This window comes from Gallinula chloropus (genome assembly GCF_964237585.1).
Source record: "Gallinula chloropus genome assembly, chromosome: 4".
Classification (NCBI taxonomy): domain Eukaryota; kingdom Metazoa; phylum Chordata; class Aves; order Gruiformes; family Rallidae; genus Gallinula; species Gallinula chloropus.
The window spans coordinates 17213470-17240798 of NC_140088.1; the positions used below are offsets into that span (position 1 = coordinate 17213470).

The following is a 27329-nucleotide window of genomic DNA, read 5'->3' on the forward strand; positions in this document are numbered from 1 at the left end:
CCTGATACAAAAAAGATATATCCGTTAACATTTTTCTTTGCCCCATGTGCAATCACTGTATCCTGTGTTGAATGGGCTGGCACGGGGTGAGTTGGCAGCACCGAACATTCATGATGCATACCAAAGGCAACAAATTGATTTCTAGGCATTACCTCCTGCTGGAAGCCAGTGACTGCAATGTGAGCGATAGCTCTTAAATTCCTAAATTCGAGCTTGATAAGAAGCAGAGAACTGGAAAGGATTTTCAAGGTTTTCAAGTCTTCTGCTTATATTGTTCACCCCACAAACTTACCCTAAAATAAACATAACTTAAAATGAAGTAGAATTCTTACCTGAATGTTTGGTTTATTTGGGAAATTGTTGAAGATCAGAGTCGTTTTCAGAACGGTCTACAGTCAAGTCAAAGGTTAAACATCTTGTAACAACCCGATCACTTGGCTTTTCAAACAGGTTTGCTGTGGAGGGTTTCTTTGTATATAATCTCTGATGTTTGTGGAAGGACCTGAGACCTCCCTGTGTTTTCACAATATTTGTGCTTTAGTTATTATCGAGGAATGTGGTCTGAAATGCAGTTCTGTTTATATATGTATTGTGTAGGTTAATTGTGTATATGTTTGTGACATTTGGAAACTTTAGAACGTAAGATACTATTTAAATTTTTTTCATTAATTAGACTTTTAAAATAATTTCTCTTTGCAGAAATGTATTAGATTTAACCCAGAAGCCTCAGTGTGGGTTGCAAAGCAACGAATTTTGTGCACTTTGAATCAGAGTTTGAAAGATGTCCTGAATTATGGACTGTTCCAGCCTGCAAGCAATGGTAGAGATGGGAAGTTTTTGGATGAGGAACGACTTCTTAGGGAATATCCACAGCCTGTGAATAAAGGTGTTCCTTCACTTGAGGTATTTTTAGATCTAATCTGAAAAATTTATATTGTGATACAAGCTATGCAGTAGGCTGTATTTGAGGCTTCTATGTGCACCTGGACTGAATTTGGAAAATATTGATCAACAAGCCTGAACTTGAACCCTTGCTCACAGAAGTGCTGGCATTCACCTGCTGTGTGAAGCAGTCCCATGTGTGCGGCCCAAAGGCTGCAAAGAAGTTTTCCTTTGCTGAGGATGTGGGAGGTGTATCTTATTCTGTGATTTAATAAAGGAACGTAAGGTTCTAGATAAAGCTTTTGGGTCTCCATTTAGGTTTGTAATAGTAGGGTAAGAATTGCTGAGTAACCAGCCTTTGCTTTTTCCAGAGAAGATCTTTCTATTTCGGTGAAGCCTTTCCTCCCTCCCTGTACCCCCATTTCCCTCTGTACCCTCCTTCAGAGAACACAGATTTCCTCTGTCTCCTGGGAAAGCTGTTAAGGGAAGAGAAGTGAAGCAGTCACACATAGGCACTGGAATTTCCACCCCCCATTGAACATGCAGGGGCTCTGCATCTGAGGCATAAACTGGGCAGAACTATTATGGCACTGGGCAAACATGGAGCAGAGCCAGCTCATGCTGAAACACAGTATAGCAGGAAACTGGGGCATGAAACTAGCATTCAATTAATTTTGGTATTGCTTGTATAGTGGTGCCTCAACCACTGATAATCTGCAGTTAATATACTTCACTATATATGAAAAAAGAACCAGGGTCCAAAGAAGGCTCCAAGACCCAGCTTTTACAGAAGTTCATTTCAGAGATTCTATCACTGATCACCGTATTACAGCCATAAGCAAATTGAATTCTCACTTTATTTTTTCTGTTACATTGTCTTGTGAGAGTTTGCTGTTTGCAAAATGCTCACTACAGCTAAAGGATTGGAATTTGGGGGCTAAAAGTGATCTTGGGGAAACATCAGTATTTAAGCCTCATTCAAAAAGTCTCCTTCAACAAATGTGCTGCTTTCCTTGAATTATGCCTAGTATGATTAGATAATATTAAATTATAACATCCCAAGATTTTTGTTATAGATCTTTCTACTGTGGCCATAGAGTAGCAAACTCTTCAGTGTAAAATGTGAGTTTTAGCCAAAAAAAAAAAAAGAGATAATCCTCTGAACCTCATTCACAGGTCCAGTCCTGTTAAACATCAGAAGAACTATTCCCATGTGTAAGTCCTGCCTATGTTGATTAAGGGATTTTTCAGGAATTATTTATTTTTTTAAATTTCAGAAATGCTAAGGTGGTCTATTAAAATACTTTTAAAAAAATTATTTAACATGCCTTCCCAGTTATTTTTTTTTCCTAAGGGAGAAGTTCTTTTCACCATAATTCCTGCTTATATATGTAGATTCTGGAGGCTGATTGCATTTCTCATATGCCTCCACTGATTTCAGTATATCTACACAAGATACAAATTTTGCTTACAAGATCTGTAAAGCTGTGATGCCCCTAAGTTAACCAGAATGTTGACTATTGCTGAATATATACAAAATTAAATCCAAAGACTTTTAAAAAAAATTTGAGTAAATCTGCATTATGGTGGATGATACTTTCTGGTAAGGTCAGAAAATTATATCACAATTTTTTTAGTAAAATGGGACATTTAAATTTTTTTTCCTCTCTCAGTTTCGATACAAGAGAAGAGTCTACAAACAGTTCAATCTTGATGAAAAACAGCTGGCCAAGCTTCATACAAAGGTATGCCCAGTTTACTGCAGAAGTTGGCAACTGTGGACTTGGTAAAGCAATGAGAAAGTAGAAATAAGTAGGAACTCGTTACCACCTGGGCCAGTTACTGAACCACAAACAGTATGTGCTTCCAGCCCCACCAGGGGTGTGTGAATTGTGCTCTGGAAATTCCTCACATAGAAAAATTCCCATGATTGACTCTTCAATATGTACACAAGTAATTTTAAATGAACTTTGTAAATGACATTCTGCATGCTGCAGAAAAGCCAGTCTATGTCTTCAGACTCATTTTCAGGTTACAATAATAATAGTGATCCTCAAACGTCATCCTGATTTCTTAGTGAATACGTTTTTCAGTGTATTTTTCGCTTAAAACTATGAAAATTAGACTATTCTTTCTGTCAACATCATAAACCATAGGGTTAACGCTGTTAGTATAAAGTCAGATTCTCCAGGAATGTGAATTAGCTACTGTTCAATGATGTCAATGGATATTGATGTAAATTGACTGAATATTTCACTTTTAGCCAAAATTTTAATTTTAAAATTAGAGGATGTTTGATTTGTTACTCCTTGTTTCAGGCTAATTTGAGAAAATTTATGGATCATGTCCACCATCTCTCAGTGGAAAAAATCACAAAGATGTTGGACCGAGGACTGGACCCAAACTATCATGACCTGGAAAGTGGAGGTCAGAATAAAACTAGCAGCATACTGTAGTACCTTGGGTTTGTTCAACCTAAACTTATTAACAGGCTGAAAACCTCAAACATTTTTTTTTCTGTCACCTCCATGACTCTAGGCTAATGGAGTCTGCCTGGTTTTGCTGTCCGAAGGAGAAAATCGATAATTTATGATTTTCTTTGAGTGGCAGTTTTAACTTACTATTTCTAAAGTAGATGCTCTTTATTTTATATCTTTGCCAATCTTTTTTTTTTTTTTCCAATTACATGCTCTTCTCTTCTTTAGAAACACCCCTAACTTTGGCAGTTCAGCTTGACAATACAGTAGAAGTGATAAAAGCTCTGAAAAATGGAGGAGCACATTTGGACTTCAGAGCCAAAGATGGAATGACAGCTCTGCACAAAGCAGCCAGAGCCAAGAACCAAGTAACCCTCAAGGTAAATGCTTTCAGGAGCAAATTATACATAATTTTATAGAAAAAAATACATAAAAGAGGATGTTTTCAGTTAATTACTATATTGTCCTCAATGGGTCCTTTAATACGTGCTTCTTCTAGTGCTTTCTTGTCTCTTTCAAATCTTAGGAGTTACTTTCAATACAGGTTCTTTTAATTTATGGTTTTATTTTATTTTTTTTTTTGTTAGGAAGAAAAAGTGGTGAAATTTAACGTTATCTATTGATAGATTGGGCAAGATCTATCTGAAGAGATGAATAGCATTATTGTTGCTTATCTCTTTGAAAGCAAATGCCAATGGCATGGATTACACCTTATATCTTATAACACAGTCTCTTCTAGGTTATTTTTGCATTTTAACAGGTATTCTTAAAACACCTTGATATGTTAGATGAAATCTTAACACTTTATGGCTTTTCCTTATTTCCTTTTGACAGAACTCAAATTGCATGACATTTTTGATAAAGCATCTTGTAACTGAAGAGATGGGTAGGTTGCAAAGGCCGAGGTGGCATTTTCAAAACTAAGATTTCTAAACTTAATGAGAGGATGGAAATTGGATATTGCCACTGATCCTTTCCTTGCTATCCCTCTAGATTGCTTTAGGTCCTAATTCTTTTGGGGTCATTCCTTGCTTAACTTTGTGCTGCAGGCAATTCTATCCGTTTATAGAGAAGTGAGCGAGAAATATATGTTATGGCAAATATCAACCTTGTAAATACTTTTTCAGCTAGAGAAGTCCCTCTAAAATGCATTTTTCACAGTTTGTGATTGCTTTTAGACCCTTTTAGAGCTTGGAGCATCTCCTAACTACAAAGACAGCTGTGGCCTGACACCACTGTACCACACAGCTATTGTGGGAGGGGATCCTTACTGCTGTGAACTGCTACTTCATGAACACGCTACAGTCAGTTGCAAAGATGAAAATGGATGGCAAGAAATTCATCAGGTAGGGAAGTTTACCTGTTCTTTGTAGTTGAAGTTGCATGATGAAACGTGCCATTTGTGCTCTATGGTTAAACACTGTTTTGGATATGTTTAGCCCATGTGCATACAAATATGGAATTGCTTTCTATTTGCATCCTGCTGTAGTGAATTGGAAGTAGAAATGGCTCCAGTGGAGTTCTGTAACTTTGAAATCCTATGATTACTCTGGATTTTGCTGCAGGAATTGCACTAGTCATATTTACATAACGGACTCTTGGAAGTTTAGCATCCTATTAGTAGCACTTAAACTCAATCTTTTTGTTAGATGCCAGTTTTAGTAACCTTGGTAATGCTTCTTGTGTGTTTGTCAGAGGTACTTTCTCTCTGGTGAACTGTACAGGAAGATTTGGATTGAGGATCCTGTTGCTAGGATTCAGTATGTTGCACTGAAGATTGTTAAACTCCTAGAAACCTGCCATTTGAGTCAGTTTTCTTTCCCTCTGTGTGTGGAAACTGGGATTGTAATGACTTTTATTTCTGCTGTTTGCATATAGGTTTTTCTTTCCTCTCTTACATATTGTGTATGTACAAAGGTGGTAGCATGCTCTATAAAGAAAAAAAAATAAAAGTAATCTTTAGAAGTTTATAGTGCTCATGATACCTTGAATAAGCTATGGTGCTAGAATTCATCAGGTGTTGGCACATCTTGGTCAGCTTCACTGTAGCTGTTGGAAAAATGGACCTCCTTCCTCACTGAAGACATTTGTGTCTCTCCTAAGAAAAGACCTATAATGTTTGGTAAGGCAATCAACCTTGCAGGTCTACTTAGGTTGTCAAGGCTCACTTTCTTTTCTGTGCACTTATTTATTTTTTTTTTTTTTTTTTAGTACACAACTACTTTTTTAGTTTGAATGAAATGGGAGATAGCTTTTAGTAAGTTTGGGAGAGATCTGAGTTATATCATTTTGTGTGTTCAGATCAAAGTAGTTTGCATCCATCTCTAGTAGGGGGAAAAAAAGGATTAATTTATTGATATACAAAATCCATTTCCTCTGCATACTTAGAAATTATGTCAAAGTATTACCCCATCTGGACACCCTGAAAATACAGTTTAAAATTCCCTATGTTGAAAACCAGTCTTATATGCATATAGCTATTGTTTCTGATAATTAAACAGAGCTTTCCAAACCCACTGTATTGGTTGTAATCCTAAACAAATCAATCTTTACATCTGGATTATGAGCAATCTGTTTTCAGTAATCAATATTACAAGCATTACTCAGACAATTAAGAAAGGTGGTGTTGTGGAACAATCCCATATACTGTTGTCTGTGTGAAAAGGGCAAAGTTACCTCGTATGGCAAGGAAAATAATTGGTAGCAAGTATGTTTTTCATTTTGCTAACAGAATTGTTAACCATAGAAGTGAAGCCTCTGGGTTATCTTTATAGGAAAGGGAAAAGGTAGGCATACTGGTGCTGGTTAATGCTTTGCTATGATAGTAATAAAATGGATGTCCTCTGGAAAGAATCGTCTCTCGGTGTTGATTGTACTGGGGAGCCCTGATGAACAGTTTACAGAGGTCTGCATTGTAAGTGACCTATACAGTGAGGGGAAATTAATTTCCCCTGTGTTAGTTGTCTTCCAGCATTTCTCCTTAAGTATTATTGTCAGATTGGCAAAAAGGAGGCAAATCCCACTCTATCAAAGGAAGGAAAGTGGATAAAGGGCCTGATTTTACTCCAGTTTCTTGTAGTAATAGTGGAAAGTTGGAATTAGTGCTTGTATTTTAGGAGATGTTTTAATAATTGCATTCATACCTAGATGTTGAGGGACTTTTTGAGACTAGACAGAATTGGTAATTCATTGCTAATTGCTTATTTGCTCTCATCTCCTGCTCAGTCAGGAGCAGTTACGATTTGGTACTGTTTCTGCCGTTGTTGGATGCTTGCTTTCTGTTGCCTAGTGTTAAAATGTTCTCGTTCTAATAACAGCTAGCATAATGTCTCCATTATTTTAGTAAATAATTGGTAAATAAATAAAATACTAAATAAACATTGGGGTTTTTCCCCTTTCTGTGTGTTGAAAATGGAGGAAGAAAAGTTTTAATGTTCAGTATACTAGACTGGGATTTGCCAGGTGTCACTGATTTAATATGTGTATGAAGAACTACACTTAAATTTTCTGATCCAAATTGCAAGATAGGTAGGTTTGTAATTTCTGTTGAAGTCAGTAATAATTAGGTACCTAAGACAGAGGGAATGGGTTTGTATATCTGTGTCTCATCTTAAATTTCATGTTGTTATATAGGACTGATACTGATCTGAGATGAAGCAAAAACATTACAAATTGGGAAGTGCTCAGTTGGTGTGCTGCAGAGAACTGATGAGACTGATGAATGGCAATACTGTGACTTTTCTCAAACTTACTTGCAAATCAGGAAAGTTTCAGATTTCACTGGATCCTCATTTGTAGAGGTTTATTTCCAAGTATTCATGGTCTAACATTTTATTTGTATGACTGATAAAGTAATTCTTGCAGATTTCCCCTCTTTTGGATCAGTGCTGTGTGTCTATCTGACATCACACAATCAAGATGATTATTTGAACTTTGGCCAGAGTTCCCCAAACTGTTTTCGCAGCTAAAAAGGAAGCTTTAGAAATCTGATCATCTTCAGTGCCATCTAGTGGGCAACTTCCTGAAGATTAGCATGACAAAAAGTGTTAGACTGCTTGTCACATTTGACAGTTATGAGTATTAGTGGATAAAAAATGTCAAGCTTTGCATTTTCTCAGTCTCCTGAACTGCCATTTCTTAAATAAGCAGGTGCTTAAACTTAGGCATAGACTTGTACCTGAAAAATACATATTGGTGTTTATAGGCAGGTAGGTGCATCTGGATGCTCATCCCCCTATTCAGTCCAGGGGTGATTCTAAAAATTAGACTGTAAGTAAAATAGCATCATCTCTGCTGAAATTCTTTACCTGGAAAACTTGCCTGGATCGTGAAGTAACCAAAATATGAATGCATCTCTTTTCAGGCTTGCCGATATGGTCACGTCCAACATCTGGAGCACCTCCTCTTCTACGGCGCTGATATGTGTGCGCAGAATGCCTCGGGAAACACAGCGCTGCACATCTGTGCATTGTACAACCAGGTGAGCTGGCCCTTACACCTCTTCTACCAGCAGACCCAGTGTCACAAAGTCCGTCCTTCCTTCAGTGACATAAATGTCTCCAGCAGGAGCAAAGGGGTGCCTGGGGTCCCCTCTGAGAAGCTAAGTGGGAGTGATGTCTTGCTCTGGGAGACAATCCAGGGACTCTGCTCCCATGGAGACTGGAGACTGGTGCTGTAAGAGAATGACATGTAGCCAGGGAAAAAAAGGCATAATTGAAGTACAGATGCTAACTCTTTCATGTCTATCCACTGAAACAGAGGCTTGTTGAGTTTTCCGGAGAGCAAATTTAATGGTTTGGTGTTAGGTTTTCCTGAGATGCTGTTTCCTCGCTTTTAATAAATGGATTTTGGGATAAATTTCCCATTATTACTTATCTACAGAGACAAGTTACATTGAATAAAAATGTAGCTCATTATTTTTCATTTGATTTGTTTAATATGCAATGAAGTGTTACAGCTTTTAAACAGTGGTCTTAAAAATGAGAAAGCACATAATTAAAACCTATATTGTTAGTATTTTATTCACTGATTACAAATAGGGTTGCTCATTGGAGGTAGCAAAAGCATGCATACTAATTAGAACGCCATGTGCTACTGACTTGATTCATTTTAGTGTCCTATCTAAATATTTGTTTCCTATTGCAAATTTACTGCTGTTTTTCTAGAATTTAAATTAGATTTCAGTAAGGAATACTTGGAAAATGCTGTGGAAATGTTTCTGTAGAATATATAGAAGTTAGAGTTCTCTGCTGTTTACAAATTGCCTAGTCATTTGTAGAATCATTTGATTTGATAGGAATTTATACTCTCTTTGCATGGATGGAGTGGAGAAGGAATGAGTTTTACAACTATGTTAAAACACAATGCATATAATGTTACACTGAATTAGGAAAACATAAGTCATGAGATTTGACTGCGACTAGTGAAACATCTGTTAAAGCATCTGCTTCTTAATTAATTACCATCTTAGTTTTTTTCAAAAGTCTTGTCAAGATGGATTCCGCAGTTAGGTCTAACATACCCTCAAGTTTTTAAGAAACAGATTTCTGGGAATAATTTGACATTTCTCAAGACTGTTGACTTGATGTGCATGTCATAATTGCTATCCATTCATAAAGAGTCTAGCTGTTCCCTGTTACTGCTGATTATGTGACGTATGCAGGGTAGCAGTAGCCCTCTGTGGACTGCTTCTTGCTCATTGTCTACCAAGCGTCTTCAACAGGCCATTAAGTACAGACAGTGAGACTCCAATTGAAATTGCATCTACAAATTTGTATATATGTTCAGTCATTAAACTTGGGTTTTGTGAATAGAAGTTGAACATTTTGTGACTATGCTGTTACACTTCTGTCTTCCTTCATCTGGTATATGTGAAAATAAAGTTTTTCTTAGTGTCCTGTGAACAGTAACTGGTGATGATTTTTTTTCAATGTCGCTTTTATTAAAAGTTATTAGTAGCTAACGTGGAAGGAGTGGTGTTGGCCTTTTCTGGATGGAGAGGATGGGAAGGACAGCAGTATCCTTTTTACCTCTTGATTCCTGTAGATGGAGTCATTACCCATTTGATTTTTCCCGGCCAATCTACCCTGGGTAATTTTCTTGGAATACTTTCTGAAGTTGGTAATTCTCTTTTCCTAAGTGTCAGCTAAGTGCTGATCTGAATAAATTTTCAGGTTTTGAAGTTATTTCATGGCCATACAGTAGCTGAATAAAATCTAGACAGATCTTGTGCCTCTGTTTTTCAAATAACAATGCTGTGATGAATTGTGCCTTCTTTCAGTCAGTGGGTTGAATTCTTTATGAAAACTGTTCAGTATTAAATCAGGTAATTTGCTTTCAGACAAAAATTTGAATCTAATCTGCTAAAAAGCCCACACTTCTCTGTGAAATTCTCTTTAATCTTATGAAGTCTAAAAAGCTACTGCACAATCAGTTTATGTGTGATATAATGAATGAACTATTCTGAACTCTCAATATCAGAAGTTGCTATGTTGTCAGAGCTAAAATACACGCAAGCAGAAGCTATGGCATCTGTAGGCAGCACCTTAATAATGGAGTGTTCTAGAATGTGGAATTTTCATTGAATTAACAAAGGAAAAGTAATTAAAATAATTTATGATGGTAACATCTTTGCTTATTCCCCCTAGTGTGTTCCCCTTACTGCAAGGTCAGAAAGGAGACAAAAGGGAGAGAGGATGAAGCTTAGAATCATAGTTGAAAGGGTCCTGGTTGAAAGAGACCCTTTAGATCATGAAGTTCAACCATCACACTAACCTGCCAGTCACCACTAACCCATGCCTCTCAGCACTATGTCCCCCTGTCTTTTAAATATGTCCAGGGATGGAGACTCCACCACCTTCCTGGGCAGCCTGTTCGATGACTGACAACCCTACCTGGGAAGAAGTTTTTCCTAACATCCAGTCTAAACCTCCCCTGGTGCAACTTGAAGCAATTTCTTGTCCCATCACTTGTCACTAGGGAGAAGAGGTCAGCCCTGCCTCTCCCCACCCTCCTTTCAGGTAGTTGCAGGGAGCAGTTAGATATCCTCTCAACCTCTGCTCCAAACTAAACACCCCCAGGTTCCTCAGCAGCTCCTGCTAACTTTTATTCTGTAGTCCCTTCACCAGCCTTGCTGCTGTTTTAAAAGAATAAAGAAACAAATACAGTACTTAATCCAAACCAAGTTTTCTCGAAGTTTCTTCTGTTGAACGGCTCTGACCACTTTTGAGGTCAACTTTTCTTACCAAACCATTTAATAAATAAATTGCTTTGCTTCATTTTTGTTATACTGCAGACATCTTAGTTAAGTTTCTAAATCATGTAAGGTATTTTAATGTGTGATTCTTTTGCTCTTTTACTGTTGAAATATTTATTCTGGTAAACAAATGAATAATCAAACAATAAATGCTGTATGTCTCAATATTGTTATTTATATCCTCAAGTTCTTGATCAAAATTGGGCATTTTAATGTTAAAGGGTTCTACTAACATTTCCAACATACTTACTAAGCAGTACAAGGTGGAAGAGTGGAATAGTTGTTTTGAGAATATAGTTCAGTGTGCAAACATAGAATTGCTTAGGAGTCTGTCAAAAAGGAGTTCCTGGAAAAGTAACCCTGAAAAGATTGGTTTTTTGGTTTTTTTTTTTTTCCCAATTAACCTGGGGGTCTTCATCCAGATTGCAGCACATTTACTTCTTTTGGATGATTGCTAGTACAGAACATAAAAAATGAGGAAAACATTTTGATATTTTAGACATTGCTCCTGATCTCCCTATGTTTAGAGATACAGAGAGCACGCCTAATGTGCAGATTTCACTGCAAACAAATGAAACTATTTCAATTAATTATGTTTCATTTAAAAATTACTCTCTTGCAGATGATTGTTAGTATACCCTTTTGCGATATGATCTCTTCTGTTGTTTTGGTCTGTTATGGAGAACAGGAAGCACGGGAATAAAAGGATAGCTTTCTTGGTGTACCAAGTCTTGGTGGAAGGGTAGGATAGCCTCTTCCTCAGATATATTTAGAACAACCCTGTGATGGGGAGACTTAATGGGATCAAGAATCTGGTGTGATAAATTAGACACAGTGATGAAAATTATTTTCAATCATAATTTCTGCACGTACACTTATGACTCAGAATCTAGTAAATAAGCTTAATTTCTGTCACTAAAATAGATAAGTTATATAATTGTTTTCTCTGGCTACAGATTTGCTGTTGAAAGTGAAAGGTAGCGCACTGAATTACCTCATTAGGTGTAGAACTCCATAACATAACATGACAAGAAATCTGGAAAGCACAACAAAATAAATAGCAATATTTATGATGAGGAAACAAAAACATTGTGAGCTGGTCTGCATAAGGTCCTAAGATGAACATTAAAGGATAGGACATATAGGACATATATCAAAAAATATAATCAAAAAGTCTAATATTCTGAGAACTGTCTCAGAAGTGTTAGAGGTTTTCTAGAGGATCATGGTCAGTAGTATTTTACAGTGTTGTAGATACTTAAGCAATACACCTTATCTGTCCAAAAGAAATTGGTTTTAAGGGATTTCATTTGCAGATTTCCTCAGTTCAGAGGGTCTGAAGCCATATGCATGTCGTTAGAAGGAATGTATTTGGTTTCTGTTGTACTGTTAGGGGAAAAGAGAAGATAAGACTGGTTAGCATAGTGTGTATAGACAGACCAAATAATTTCAGGTATATTAAAAAAGCATCATTGATTAAATGTTTAAAATTGATGGTAGGTTGAAAAAAAATAGTACATCCAAGTAGTAAAACTGCTTTGTTTAATTTTTAGTGCTGGGGAGGATATTCATTCATTCTAGGTACTCTTTACTAATAGATGAACAGTACCAATTTCCCTACAAAATAGGCAAAGCCCATGTGAGAGTGAAATTTCCTTTTAAACTAATGCATTTTCTTCAAAATCTGATTTGTCAAGAATGGAATCTCCACAGTACAATTTCTTAAAAATTCTATTTATCTCTTGCATTCCTCTACGTTGTTTCATACTTGCATACTGTTTTTACTCTTAATGATGCAAAGCACCAAAAGCCTTCTCATATTTAAAATGCTATTTTAATAACTTAATTGCCCAGATAATGTATTAATTTTATTTTGTTTACTTTGTATCTAAGAAAACATACAGCAGATAACATCACTTCTCATAGCCACAATATCTCTTTAGTAACTGAAGTGTCTTACGACGATGTTTACTCCTCTACTGTTTTCAGGAAAACTGTGCAAGAGTGCTGCTGTTCCGGGGAGCCAACAAGGAGATTAAGAATTACAACAGCCAGTCTCCATTTCAGGTAAAAAAAAAAAAGGGAATACCCCTTCCTCCTACCTCCCAGTAATATTTGCAAGAAAGTCTTATGTGAACTTGGTTTGTGGAGAAGTTACACTGTCCAAGATTGAAAGTAGCTGCAGAGTAAGATAACTCTAATTTTGAAGACTATGACTTTTGTGTGATGTAGTGAGTGAAGGAGTCCCTGAATAATTAGGAGTGAGAGTAAAAATACGCTCTCTCTTTACCTGGTCTGAGCTCACTGTTTGAGAATTATATGAGCTGTTGATCATAAAACATGAAGTCATCGGTGTTGGATGTGCCTATCACAGAATCACAAGGTTGGAAAATACCTTTTAAGATCATCAAGTCCAACCGTTCCCGTCCTATGCTAAACCATATCCCTTAGTACCTCATCTACCCTTTTATAAACACATCCAGGGAAGGTGACTCAACCACCTCCCTGGGCAGCCTGTTCCAGGCTCTGACAATTCTTTCAGTAAATTTTTTTTTCTAACATCTAATCTGAACCTGCCCTGGCACAGCTTCTTGCCATTTTCCCTTGTCTTATCTCCTGTTACTTGGCTGAAGAGACCATTGTCCACCTCTGTACAACCTCCTTTCAGGCAGTTGTAGGTGGTGATAAGGTCATCCCTCAGCCTTCTCTTCTCCAGGCTAAACATCCTCAGCAACCTCAGCCGTTCCTCATATGATTATCCTCCAGCCCCTGTCCAGTCCCAGGCAAGAGAGATGCAAGGAGTGAGTGGGGGGCAGCTAAGGTTTTCTTGGCCTCTCTTTACTTATCCAGAAATAAGCTCTTCCTTGAATGTGATGAGGCCAAAGAGCGGGACTAAATTTCAGGGATGGGATTGATTTATTGCACTGTCAGTGGTAAAAGTTGAAGCTATCATTTAGATCTTTAAAAGAAAATGAAGTCTTTCTTTGGGTCAGTCAAAGTTTACTAGATGGTTCATCTTCTTGTATAAAAGTACTTTCAGAAGGCTTAATTAAAAACCCAAATGGAAGAAAATAGTTGTCCGAAGGGTTGTCAGGTATGTCTGACAACCTTAAGCCCTTATTTCTGAAGCAGTCTTAATTAGCTTGGATTTCAGAGAAACATTCATAATGCAAACTGACATGTGAAAAATAGGGATGAAAGCCGTAATGTTTTAAGTGAAAGGAACAGAAAGACTTTTTTTCAAGTTAAAGAAGACACTGATTCTGGAAGAATGTTGTCACAGTACCATTGAAAGGAGATCTGTTGTAAAATGTGGGAAGACTATTTCACAAAACCAAGTAGTCTTTCAACAAAAAGAAATCCTGACTCACCTTTACTTGTATCTTTCCCATTATATCCTTGGCTCACTTTGGATAATGCTGGCATAGAATTCAAGGAAGAATGCCTTTACTCTCGTGCTTTGACAGGCGAAATAATTGGAATATTAACTATGTCCATGTGGGTCTCTGAGTTCGCTCCTCAAAGTTTATGTGTAGGTAATACCTCTGAATTTCAGGCCTTTAAAAAAAGCTTCAGCAATATATCTCTGTATCATTTTACTAATCTCTGTATTTTGAAGGTTTTCTGGATGTAATTTGTGTATCTCAAGAGCTGAAGAGTTCTGCCTGCAAATCCCTGCTAGATCACTGTTTACTTTTGGGACCATTTTCCCCAAATTGGGGAAGCGGTGCATTAATAATTTAATTTTAGGCACTGTTTTCAGGCTGCTAATAGTTTGTAATCTAAATATACTGAGTACTAGATATTAAAAACTTGAATAAGAGAAAACCCGTGGTACTGGAGGGATATTTTATATCTTTGAGATTACCTTTTCTTTGTGTTTTAAGATTCTGTGTGGGGAGGATAAATGGCAAGTAGAACTGTTTCTGTTTGTCGTCATGTTTGTTCTGACTGCTGCAACAGTCTTATTCTTCTGTCTAGAAAAGAAAAACACAGGGAGAAAAGGCAGAAAAGAAAATCTTTGTGAAAACTAGTGCTGATGGTTGTAGGGTTTCAAGAAGTGAAGGATGACTAGCCAAAACTAAATAAAATCAAGTGAACATCATAGGAGTCAGAAGCAATAATTTCAAGAAAAAGGTGTAGCTGTAAAAGTGCACTTAGTGACCAGTGAACTGTGTCCTGTCTCTATGGAATAAAATCCCATTTGTTGTCATTATTAGATGTTACACTTCTGATGCTCGGGCTTCTGAATGGTACATGTTCCCCTAGCATGCAATGACATCCCCTAGAAGGGGTGGCAATTAGGTTGGCTTTGTTCTGTCCTTTCTAGATCCACATATTTAGAAAAGGAAATGATGCTATGGTGTCTTACTTTTAGGAGGAGTGTAGGAAAAATTCTAGTTTTTCCGAATGGAGTGAGCAGAGAAAATCCTGACGCCAGCACTGCAATAAAGCAGCATTAGAATTAATTCTTTGCCATCTGTCTGTTGCTGACCCAGTCGATCAGACACCACAAGTGGAGCTGTTACAAAATTATGCAGAATCCCCTTGAGTTAATAGGATTTTGCATACTAAAAATGTTTACTCATGTAATCAGTAGGAAGGAACTTCGAAGCATCTCATATGTACATAATGGGAACAGTTGTAGCTGCACCATCTATTCCTTTGAGTAACCTCTATTATGTTCTTTTCTCAGAAATCTAAAAGGATGATTCTTTTGAATTACTGCTTAGAATATTGATGACATGAAACTGTGCCATTCTGTAAAACATAAGTAGCCAGACATGGAGAAATTTGTGTGTTGCTTTCAAGGCCCTCCAAGGCTTTATTTTGATGAAAATGAGCAGCAGTGTTTGTATCTAGCATTAGTGTCCAATGAATGCAGCGTAATTTTACCACCAAAAAAGAGATGTGCATGTGTTGCCTTCTTGCCAAATCACAGTGTTTTATAAATCAAGCATGTGTTTACCAGATCATATGGAAGTAAAACTAATCTGGGCTGAACTCTGTGCCACTCAATTCAGATATCCCCCACTGTGTACGTGCCTCTGCCTGCGATCTGTCTGCCCTGCCTGCCTTTTCAATGTCTAGCGGAGTTAGTGTTGGAATGGCATTGCCAGGTGTCCAGGCCATGAAAAAACTTGCCAGTATTTCCCAATTAAGCACCTAAGCTTTTATTAGCTACCTTTGAAGGAATGTGTTTCATCCTGGCTGTCCGTTAAGTTAGTGGTCAGCGTTGAGTAGAATTGATGTCATCCGTAGTTGAAAGTTTGTCTGTGACTATCAATCTTAAAACATTGTGCTTCTGACAGGCTGTACTTTATAATAACACAGTATGGGTCAGCAGCAGTGCATGTTTTTTCTGAGGTTTCCCCCTGCTAATAAGTACACTTGCAGGGATGTGGGGTGAACCTCCTTCCTTTCTTTTCCCCATGTGTGTTCCAAGTAAATTAGGGCAATTCCTTCATCACTGGCCTAAGTGTGAGAAACTTTGTGTATGGAGCATTTCAGTTAAAGTCTGACTAGCAATTAGAGTTAAAATGAAACTTGCGTCACATCATTACACTATATTGCCAGTTCTGTTTATTAATCACTTAGGTTATCCAGCCAAGACAGAATGGATAAGCAAGTGTCTTATACACTAATTATTCTGTGCTAACAGATGGAAAAAAAAGTGAGTATTACAGGGCTACAAGTGCTAGCTAATAACGCACCCTGCTATACATTGTGCTTGGCTATTTTTCTTTTGAAGTAACTAAAATCAGAGCAGATCTGTGCTTTCATTTGTAGCACTGAACTTGGATGTACCCTCAACCATGCCTGCTGTAAGTACTACTGATGCCCCCACAACCATTTGTACCTTATGGTAGAGCTTGTTGAAACCTGCTTGCCACCAACCTACAGTACATCAATTTACAGCTCTCATATACTGGCTTATGAAATACTGAACTGTAACTTGTCTTCCAGCCATAGGTTAGCTTTGAAGTTTCCAGTGGTTTAAGGGTTTTTTTCCTTGCTGATACAGTTCCTGTTTTATTAGTCAAACCTCCTAAAAATATCCTTTCAGAAAAGCCATGTTATCCATTCAGCATCCCTAGCCGCTTAAGTTTTCCACATATTTTATGTGCTCCTAGATGAATGTAAAAGAATTTCTTGCAATGTTTACAAACTATTGAAATTCTATTGTGTATGTTAAAATGAACATACGTCCAATTTGTCATGTTTTTCTATATTCTTTTAGTGAGCAGAAGCTCTGTGTGAATAATTTTTTTTTCATATGGGCTATAAAGCACTTTCAAGCTTAGAGCTAATAGAGCTAATGATTAGTCAGTGTTTTTGAAGCATATGTGTTGAAGTGTACAGAAGAACTAGTCTGAGGTGACATTTAGGAACACCTTTTAATGGTAGAGTTTTACCTGAGAATTTCTCCCTCAGATGACCTTGCTGACCATTGCTATCCCAAATCAGCCTGGGTTATTAATGAACTTACGTTACATAGAAGTTGGGAGGAGCAGCAGTCTTCTAGGTCCACTGCAGGTAGAATTGTTCCTTTCAGTGTGTTGGCTTTACATCTATTTTCAATTGCTCATATTTTTGCCAGATTCGAATAATTCGAAATGAAATTTTTCATGCCTGGTATCTCAGGCGGCATTGTTCAGAAAAACAAAATGATTCAGCTATTTCGGGGTATGGGTGAGGGAAAACATGTGTTGTTTAGCTCATACTGAAAAACTCTGTTGACCCACCTCTCCTTGTCCCATCTCCCCTGTTGTGTTGTGTTGTTTTGTTTTGTTTCCTTTAATTGCCCTGCATGCTGTCAGAGATCTCCATGTTAATAATGTGGCAGAGTAAACAGGTTTGCAGTCTGACTCAAATACAGGGGCTCCAAAACCAGACTGTGTATTTGGAAGCGAAGATGGCTAGTGGGGAATACAGACAGGCGCAGTCGGGGATGGGTAAGTAATCATGGAGTACTTAGAGACCAGTGAGAAAGTACAAGACTGGCTGAGACTGCCTGGGAGCCTGAAAAAGTAGAGTGAATGGAGCAAGACGTAGATTGTTATGGCTTTTGTGGAGATTTTTAATCATTATGGGCATAAGGGAAGTAATATCAGAGTAGAGGGGAAATTGGGACTGTCTGTATAAAAAGGGAATTTCACTTTGCTAGAGATGATGGGGGGGAAGCTTCACACTGCCAAGGCTAAGCTGGAAGGCCAGGGAGGATGGGCTGGGATGAGGTGGATGTAGCTCTGACTCTGAAATATCAGTCCTGCTTATTATCCAGCATATCACTGGAATGGTTACCTCAAACCTAATTTTGATTTAGGTTATTATAATTTTAAATTTCTCTCTTTTGGATGGAATTTACAGGCAAAGGACAAGAAGTTATTCTCAGGTATTTTCTCTCACTGACTTATTTTTGAAAGGGTGAAACTCCAAGAAAGCTAATTTTAAAACCAAAATTCTTTGGCCAGTACCTCAAAAAGGCAGCTTTGCAAGTATAAAGTAATGTTTTCTCTCTGTGTTGAAATATGTGACTGGTGAGTTAATGGAGCATATGAATTACGCAAGGACTTTTTTTTTTTTTTTTCCAAGTATTTATTTTCATCCTAATTCTGTTCCTGAAGCACCTGTGGGAAGAATGCATCATTGAATATTGTGTATTAATGGCAAAAAAACCCCACCACAACTCTCTTCTCATGATGCATTCTGCCTTTAGTCAGACTTCTAGCTTTTTCCAGCTTTTGTCCTGATGTGAGTCAAGTAATGGAGTTTATTCATACTTGCTTTGGTGGTGTTACCTTTTTAATGTTAGGTCACTGCTTGTGTTGATCAGTTACGTTGTTTTGCAGTACAGAAAGAATAGGTAAAGGGCAATCTGTCTTGAGGAGTACACAGTCTAATTTACGATTACTCATTATTTGTGATATTTTGATATTGATAAGAAAAGATTTAATGTTTTAATTGTGTAAAAACCCCAGAAGTACTAGAATAAGTATAATAAATTCTGCAGAATAGTTTTTTAAGACTTGGGCATACAGATATTAGTAAGAGTTTCATGTAGCATTTTTAAATCATACAAGCTGTGGATTTTTCCTTTAAAAATAAAAAAACATGTTAGCATGCACATGTATAGGCGTATTAAAAGTGATTTCTTAAAAACATATAGTTAAAATCAAAATAACAGGAGAGGTTTCATGTTGATGCAAACCATGATTAGTTATCGTATGTTTTCTCATACCAAATAGCACCTTGAAGTGATATTTATAGAGGAACACATGGTGTCATTCCAGAAAGTCTTTTGGGGATTTTTTCACATCACCTTGGGTATACTTATGCCTTTGTGGTGGTGATACATTATCTGTTAGAGTATTAGGAAAACATTGCCAAATAAAAATATTCCTGAGAACAGTATAGATACGAGATATTGCTCCAAGTACAATTTCCAACAGGAAAGTATTTGATGGCAAGTTAGAGGTGACCTTAAGAGCCAGCAGATTTCCTGTTATTGTCAATTTTCAAGTACCAACAAACCGTTAGACAGATGCTTCTTCTTACTGGCCCGTGAAGGACAATTACCAAAGGTCAATATTTGGTTTATTACGCAGCCGGTGACAAGAAGATAACAAAAGAGAATGCAATAGTTGTACTGAAAACATGAGACAGCAAAGATGCTTCTGCTTCAGCTACCTCTGGAGATACTGCAGCTTCTTTTGCCATGTCAGACCTCAGTTTAAGGGGCTTTCACTAATGCTGTTGCTTGGCTTGATAAGGGCTGGGTATAGTAAGAGATACAGGAGCAGAAAAATTCATATGGGTACAGAATGAGGTTCATGCATGTTGGCCAGGTGATGGCTTGCATAGCGCTGGCTGATCACTCCTAACCTTTGTCTTAACCCCTGTCATTTGGAAAAGCAGACAAATCACAGAATCACAGAATCTTAGGGGTTGGAAGGGACCTCAAGAGATCATCGGGTCCAACCCCCCTGCCAAAGCAGGCTCCCTATCTCATATTACACAGATAGGCATCCAGACGAGACTTGAATATCTCCAGAGAAGGAGACTCAACCACCTCCCTGGGCAGCCTATTCCACTGCTCCGTCACCCTCACTGTGAAAAAGTTCTTCCGCATGTTGGTGCGGAACTTCCTATGCTCCAGCTTACAGCCATTGCCCCTAGTCCTGTCCCCACAGACCACTGAAAAGGGGCTGGCCAAATCCCCCTGCGTCCCAAGTCTAAGATATTTATAAACACTAATTAGGTCTCCCCTAAGCCTTCTTTTCTCCAGGCTGAACAGACCCAGCTTACTCAGCCTTTCCTCATATGGGAGATGTTCCAGGCCCTTAATCATCTTCGTGGCCCTTCTCTGGACTCTCTCCAGGAGATCCCTGTCTTTTTTATACCATGGAGCCCAGAACTGGACACAGTACTCCAGGTGGGGCCTGACCAACGCAGAGTAGAGGGGGAGGATCACTTCCTTCGACCTGCTGGACATACTCTTCCTGATGCATCCCAGGATCCCATTGGCTCTCTTCGCCACCAGTGCGCACTGCCGGCTCATAGCCAACCTGTCATCAACTAATAGAAGTAATATAGTACAACACAAAGAAATTAAATGTTAGGATTATCTTTTCTTGAGAAGGGCAGAATATTGCCGCACGTGGAGATGCTAAAAATACTTCCTGCAGAACGTATCTTTTTTATAAACAGTTGTGCAGCAGCAAGAGCTTTTTATGTGATTTTAAACTTATGGAGGATTGTCCATGAGATGACCTCTTATGTTGTGCTCTATGGAAATGATCTAAGACCCTTTTCATTCCCCCCCCCCCCCCATTTTGTGCTTTCTCTCCCTGCTCAGAGAGGGGTGTCCAGCTGAAATGCCTCAGGTGTTCTCACATGCAGCAGGATTTCCCTGGGAAAAACAGTGTCTCTGAGGTAGCTAGGAGCCAATCTGTTTGTTTTTCCTCCAAATGGATAGACTTCCAAAAGCTGAGAAGCAACTGAAACTAGGTTATAAAAGGGAACAAATTAAGCAAACTGAATTGTAAGGGTCACTACCAGTTCTTGCCTCAAAGTAAGAAAGGCTCGTTTATGATTCAGACATGATTAGTTGTCATGGGTGAAGATGCAACAGTCAATGGAGATTTGTATGATCTTAATTTAATTATGGGCTTTTGATAGCAAGATTGAATATTGCTCCTGTGTTTTTACTTATGGTATATCCTAGAAGAGGAGGCAGTAAGGGTAAGTTCTTAAATAGCCTCATCATAACTGAGCAGTCACACACAGCATGTCTTATCCTTGTAAAAAGGTCAGCTCTGACAACTGCATGTATTTTTTTTTTCTGTAGCTATAAAGAGCATGGTAAATCTTGTCACTGGAAATACTATATTTCATTGTTGTGTCTATCAGAAAAAAATTTCTCTTTTTATTGCTTTAGAGCAAATTTGAGGTGAATATATTTTGTGTCTCTAAGACATTAAAAAACCCCATTAGTCCCAAGATGGGAGCTGCGTGAACAAGATTAATACAAAATGCCCATTTACTTGTGTTGCACGTTGCCAGGGTTTTACATGTATTGAAATGGTAACGATAGGTACTGAATAAACATCTAGAGACTGACAGATACCCAGTATTTTTTTTCTCAGTGTTCTTGCAGGAAAAAATATTGTATCAGAGTCTGTTCCAGATTTAACTGAGGGAGATGACATTTTTTTTTTATGAATTCTTGATTCCTGTAGCTGTATGTGTGGTGTAAGGTTAAACTTTATGGGAAATTTGTCTCACAACACCATAGATAAGCATGTTTGTGGTAATCTGCTACATTTAATTTTTTCTTATTGTTAAACTGTGTTATTTTGAGATATTAATAACACTGACTTTCTCAATAAAATGTAATATCTTATTCAATTTTGTATGCTGCTATTGTGTGTATGTAGTAGCATTAGTGACACTGGTTGAATTAGTCAATATTAATGGGCCAGAAATAGCTGAGAAACTGAAATCAACTGTTTGTGCTGAGGCTGCTTTTGCCATGATGACCAAGATGCCTGATGGTGTCCTGCTGTTCTCCCGTGTTCCCATAGAAGGAAGAAAGATTTTACAATGAGGGTTGCAAGGCACTGTCACAGGTTGCCTGGAGGGGTGGCAGATACCCCATCCCTGGAAACACTCAAGGTTGGGTTGGACAGAGCTCTGAGCAACCTGATCTAATTGAAGGTGTTTCTGCTCATTGCAGGGGGTTTGGACTTGGTGACCTTGGAATGTTCCTTCAACCCAAACTCTCTGTGACTTTACAGTTGCATTTCTGGGCAATGATGATAATTTTGGTTTGTGTCCATGCAGTGCTGAGCACAACCCATGAGTAGGACTCGTGGGCGCTTAAGGCCTGCAAGTACAGATTCATGATCATAGTTATGAGGGAGGGATGATGGAGTGGTGTTATCTCTTGTTTTTGCAAGACTATGCAGGTTATTCAGTGTTAATTTCTGGTGATATCCAAGTGAGTCCTTGTTGCTTAGAAAAATGGAGTATCTATGCCTCTAGGACAAACTTGCATTGCCATTTGGAGAGAGCATTTGTGACAAGCTGTTGGCATAAGCTGCTGTCCTGTGTCCATCTTCTTCAGAGTATGTTATTGGTATTGACTTTCACTAGGCTAATGCAGGCAAAGGTTTTATTATATATAGTTAACCCACAGAGTTTGGAATGAATTCACCAAATGTATTAGGTAAGATAATTGTTGTATTTTATTAACCCAAGGCATTTTATTCTAAGGACTTTCAAAAAGTGTTTTTCAGCCATTTGGGTTAGCACTTTCAGGAACACTGTATTATTAAGTGTTTGCAGCATTGAATCCCATAAACAGTTTTCGCTGTGAAGTAGTGGGCAGTATCTACTGCTGTGAGTAGGAAGACATTTTTCTGAAAGTGTTTGGGGTAGAAGCTGCTAATATAGCAGCACATTTTTGCTTTTCTATGAGGTAGGGCTGCCTTCAGAGGGGAAAGTTTTTACCCTACAGCAGCACACTTCAGCTGGCTTTTCTGTATAGCCTGACATTTAGTATAATTTCACAGAAAGCAAAATCTAGCAAACAGCATGCTTTCTTCTCAGTCTTTTTCTAAAAGACTTCTGCTGAAGAAGATTGCATTTCATGGCTTTTTGATTTAGCATATTATGGGGTGGGGAAGAAAATTAAGTCAATTTTATTACTGGCTGTGTCTTATCTGATGCTGCAACCTGGCTTTATCTGCTTTTAGTAAATACTCCTTTGGAATTGCTGCTCACCCATGTAGCAGTAATAAGGATTATGTAATAACTGGCTTTTGATGGCTCTTTCCAGCTTGAGCTGGATTTTCCTGTGGAATGAGTCTGTAATTGTAAATGTGCATGTATCTCACTCTCTGCTTTTTCTTTTCCTTATCAATTATTAAAATACAAGTATAGAAAATGCATCTTTGAGTGTGACTTGCTATGTGGCGTTTTAGTAGAGAAGCAGAAAGACATCATTTACTTCTCTACTTTTAAAGTAGAAATAAACATTAATTTTCCCAATACTTTGGTGACCATGGAGGAGGCTTAATACAATCTGTCCAAAGTAGGATAACCTAAAAGTTGTAGCTATTTTTCATCCGAAGAAATAGGTGGAAAGAAAAGAATGCCGTGAAGTGGTGAAGTTGTGCCTGCGTGTTCTTTTTTTGCTTTCTGACATGTTTTGTGATAACTTTAATCGACTTTCCTGTGTATTCAGTTCAACACTTTCTGGCAAACTGGTTCTTGCATAACAATGGCTCCTTTTGTCATAGGAGTTAAGTTTGCATTACAAAGCCGAGAGAGAGATGATTTCGAAGTGATTTACTCGCCTGTTTTGAGGAAAGGTCTTAACAGTTTATTGTCTTGGTGTCCAAGGCTTAGTTTAATCTGAAGGTGTATTCAGTTGTGGCTTATTTGTGAAGAGTAGTTCAGTTGTGTATATCCATGAAAGAATAGTGTAAAATATAATACAGGTTCTACTTTTTAAGTCATAATAAGGTTACTGGAGAATGAACAAGGGTGCTATAGGCATTTTCGGTGTAAGTCCAATATAGGGTCCTGTTAAGGCAGCACTGCAGGACATAAAGAGACTAAAAGGAGGTAATTCAGTGTGATAGCCTTCTCTTAATTTTGACTTGAATTCACTAGGCTAATCAGCTCTGGAACTGTTTTATGGGTACTGAGTGTATTTCAGAAGACCCATAGGGACTGTAAAATCTCTTGCAAGCAAAACCAGCATTTTAGCAATGACAATGTGCCAGCACTGTTATGCTTGCAGTGTACTTTTCTGATAATACTCGGCTAAACACATACTGTGTATTTGGATGCACGTTGTTGTATGTTTGCTTATTTTGAAAGTACTAATTGCTAGAAAATATTTAGGGTAAAATCTTAGTTCCTTTGAAGTGGATAAAATTGATTTCAGTGACACGGAAGTGTGTTCCTCATACTTAACACTGTTTCAAAACCACGCTACTGAATCTTTCTTTATAATCTCTTCTACTGAGTATGAGTATTTTTAATTAACATTTCCTGATTTTAGTACTGTGCTATTCTTTTTAAGATATACAAAATTGCACACTGCATTGCAACAAATAGCTTGTGTTATGCAAAGTCCTTAGCTACAAATAGATAATTTGCTGTAGCTGAAAACAAGATGCTTTCTCTTCCGAGTGAAAACTTTGGGATAGCTTTAGGAGCAAAAGCAGTGCTTGGGAAAGCTCTGGCTGTATTCTTTTTTCCATTCCCTGAATGGAGTATGGAACATTGCTGCATTCCCTACAGCAGCCGTTGCTGCAGAAGTATCTTTGTCATTGCCCAGCTGAGACATTGACCTTGTCCCACCTGTATAAAGCACTTGCCATAAGGCTTAGGTCCATGGGTGTGAAAAATGCTTAGTTGTTATTGCTGCATGTAGTAATACTTGAAGTTTTAAAGCCTAGCCTTTTGTCCCTCTTAAAAATTATCCAGGATACCATTGTGAGGTGGTCCTCACCTGGGAAGGCATTGAGATTGCTTGTAGTACTTATGTAAGGGACTGCTTCCAGCACAGCCGAGCTGCCTACTGCCGCGCTGCAGAAAGCATGAATACTTTGACCTTAATACTAAGGCGAAGTGATCGTGGCAAGCCTTTGTTTGAACAGTGCTAAAATGATCAAGGGAATGATGAAGAGCCTCAAAGAAATATTGGCCCTTTCCCATAATTTATATTTTCAGATGCTAAAACTAGTTGTTGAGCAAATGTAAGGTATCTATTTTAAGATACTGCATGTCAATATCTGACTACAGATGGCTCCATGAATCATAGTTGGAAGAAGGAAAATGTTAGACACTAAGATATTGTTGCTAAGAGATTTTTGTACACAGTATGCTAACATGTGCTGGCAAATTTGGGAACAGTAGCAGCAGCATGCTTTTGGAGAAAAAAATTTCAGTGGTGAAGAAACTGTCTTCAAAGGACTATTTAAAGGATAGTAACATTATTGTGCTTTGTTGTATCAAGAACTGATGAAGATGAAATTGTCTTTCAAGCAGATAACATACAGAAAACATCCAAAAGGTAAAACTAATCCTGCTATCTGATGAAATAGAAAGTGGAGGCTAGAAAGGAAAAAAAAAAAAAAAACAAAAAAAACTTTGACGTTTAAATTAAGCAAGCTCCAAGAAGATTAAAGGTGATGGTTGCTGATATTTTGCCATCTACTGGACATCAGACATATTTATATGCAAAGTTAGTTCTTATCCAAATGCATGATATTAAACTTGTATTAAATTGTAGAATTAAAATTGTTAAATAATTATTTTCTGACCAGGAAGAAGCAGTTATGAAAATGCTGAGTGCTCTATTTTTCTTATATTCTTTCGTAGCATTACTATAGAGTAATTCAGGAAAATTGCCAGCATTTTTGTCCTGGTAGAGAATGGAGGTTATTTCTGCACTTTATAAATCTTTATTGACTGTTATTTAAAGAAAAAAAATTTAAAATTTACTGATTTTCTTTATGTATATCTTATTCCTTTTATTTAATGAGTCTTGCTGGCACTTGAAAATGATACACCTGAAGTAAAGCTTCAAATGGATAAAATTAATTTTATCAATAGATTTTCCTTTGTCAAATAAAACCTTTGAGTTCTGCTATATTTTCAATTAAAAATTATCTTTTTTAATGCGTACGTAGTATTACACAACTCTGGACTTCTCAAAATAGAAATATGTCAGGAGTAATTTGCTAAGCAGATGTACTACATCTAAACTTCAAAACTGATTACTTTATTAAAAAGTTTTGGAGTGTAAATGCAACCGTGTGTTTCCGTAATGTAAATATATTTATCTTCTTGAGGTCGTGTTTCATGCCATCCATATTGTATGTATTCAGGGGCGCTCTTAGAAAAAGAGTGTGAATTAGCGATATTAATAGAATATTAATCGAGCATTTGGCTTTATTTTATATTGAGGTGAACTAAGAGGCTTCCACTAGTTTTAGTTTACAGTGTTGCAGCTTCCAAGTTGCAAATCAACTGTAATCAGTACAACTACAAAATGTGGGATGGCACTTTGCCATTTGATTTTGCAAAGTAAATACAGAATTCATGATTATTCAGGATTTCTATTTAGATTATGTAGTTATTGTAGCCGTATAGAATTTTCCAACTGCTTCAGAAAAAAGCCCATTTCGTTGTTTTCATTGAATTCTTGCTGTTCTCTGTAATTGAAAATACATAAAGTCTATGCTGTGATTTGAGCTTAGAACAATGCTTGCCAAATTGTCACATTTTGGCAAGGTATTACAAAAGAATGCATTTCCAAAAGACACGGAGTTCTAGCTATGTTTATCTTCATGTACAAGCTCCCTGAAATTGCGTAAGAAACCAATAGTGTTTGATCAGTACTTTTCTCCCACACCTATGGAAAAGAAATTTGGAACGCAGATTGCTACATGCTTTTCCAAACTGAACTCCATCTGTACTACTGAAGACTTTTTAAATCTGCATGCTGCTCATATATGAGAGCAATGAATGTATTATCGATTTAAGAATTTTTTTGAAGTCTGTAGTGTGTGCTACATGGTTTTGTGTCACTGTTTATCAGGGATGGAGCCTCAAAGTGCTGTGTGCTGCACAGGCATACATAAGAGCAGGGTGGGTCTTTACACGTAACAACCTAAATTGAACTTTCTCATGTCACTCTGGATGACTGTTGCATACTTGATGGTACACTGTAACAATCTTCAAAGTGGCTTTACACTCCAAAAAGCCTTTATTGGTTGTATTAGGGAGAACTTTTCTTTGGAGAGGAGACCATAGAAATACGTTGAAACTGAACTATGTTACCTTTTCGTTGCTTCACAATAAGCACCGTTAGAATTTCATATCAAATTTAAAAGGTTTTTGTCTCCAGAGGCTGTGATGATAATGGAATGGTTTAGAGATTGCCTTACTGTTGGATTATTGCCTCTTTCTTATATTGCAGCTTTTGGGTGAATTGTTTACATGATTTTTGTCTGGAAGCTTATGCTTATTAAAAATCAAAATGTTGCTTATATTTTTAATAGTAAGAAAAATGTCCTAATTATGTCACATGGAAGAGCTTTTCAGGTGGTCTTTTCATTAAGGAAGTTATCCCAACCATCCCTCCTAAAACCCACCTGTTCAATGTCTTACAAGGCTCTGATGATTGTAAG

General features: G+C 37.5%; 1 protein-coding gene across 1 annotated transcript in view; it reads left to right on the forward strand.

Moving 5' to 3' along the window:
* The window catches only part of SHANK2 (SH3 and multiple ankyrin repeat domains 2), a gene marked incomplete at both ends in the record, with an annotated part of 309427 nt that overhangs the window by 8765 nt on the left and 273333 nt on the right, over window positions 1-27329 (forward strand). Inside the window, 7 exons of the mRNA XM_084263484.1 lie at window positions 700-903; window positions 2556-2627; window positions 3201-3309; window positions 3588-3739; window positions 4538-4705; window positions 7723-7839; window positions 12604-12681. Coding sequence (XP_084119610.1) covers window positions 700-903; window positions 2556-2627; window positions 3201-3309; window positions 3588-3739; window positions 4538-4705; window positions 7723-7839; window positions 12604-12681 — 900 coding nt within the window. The remainder of the gene's footprint in view (window positions 1-699; window positions 904-2555; window positions 2628-3200; window positions 3310-3587; window positions 3740-4537; window positions 4706-7722; window positions 7840-12603; window positions 12682-27329) is intronic.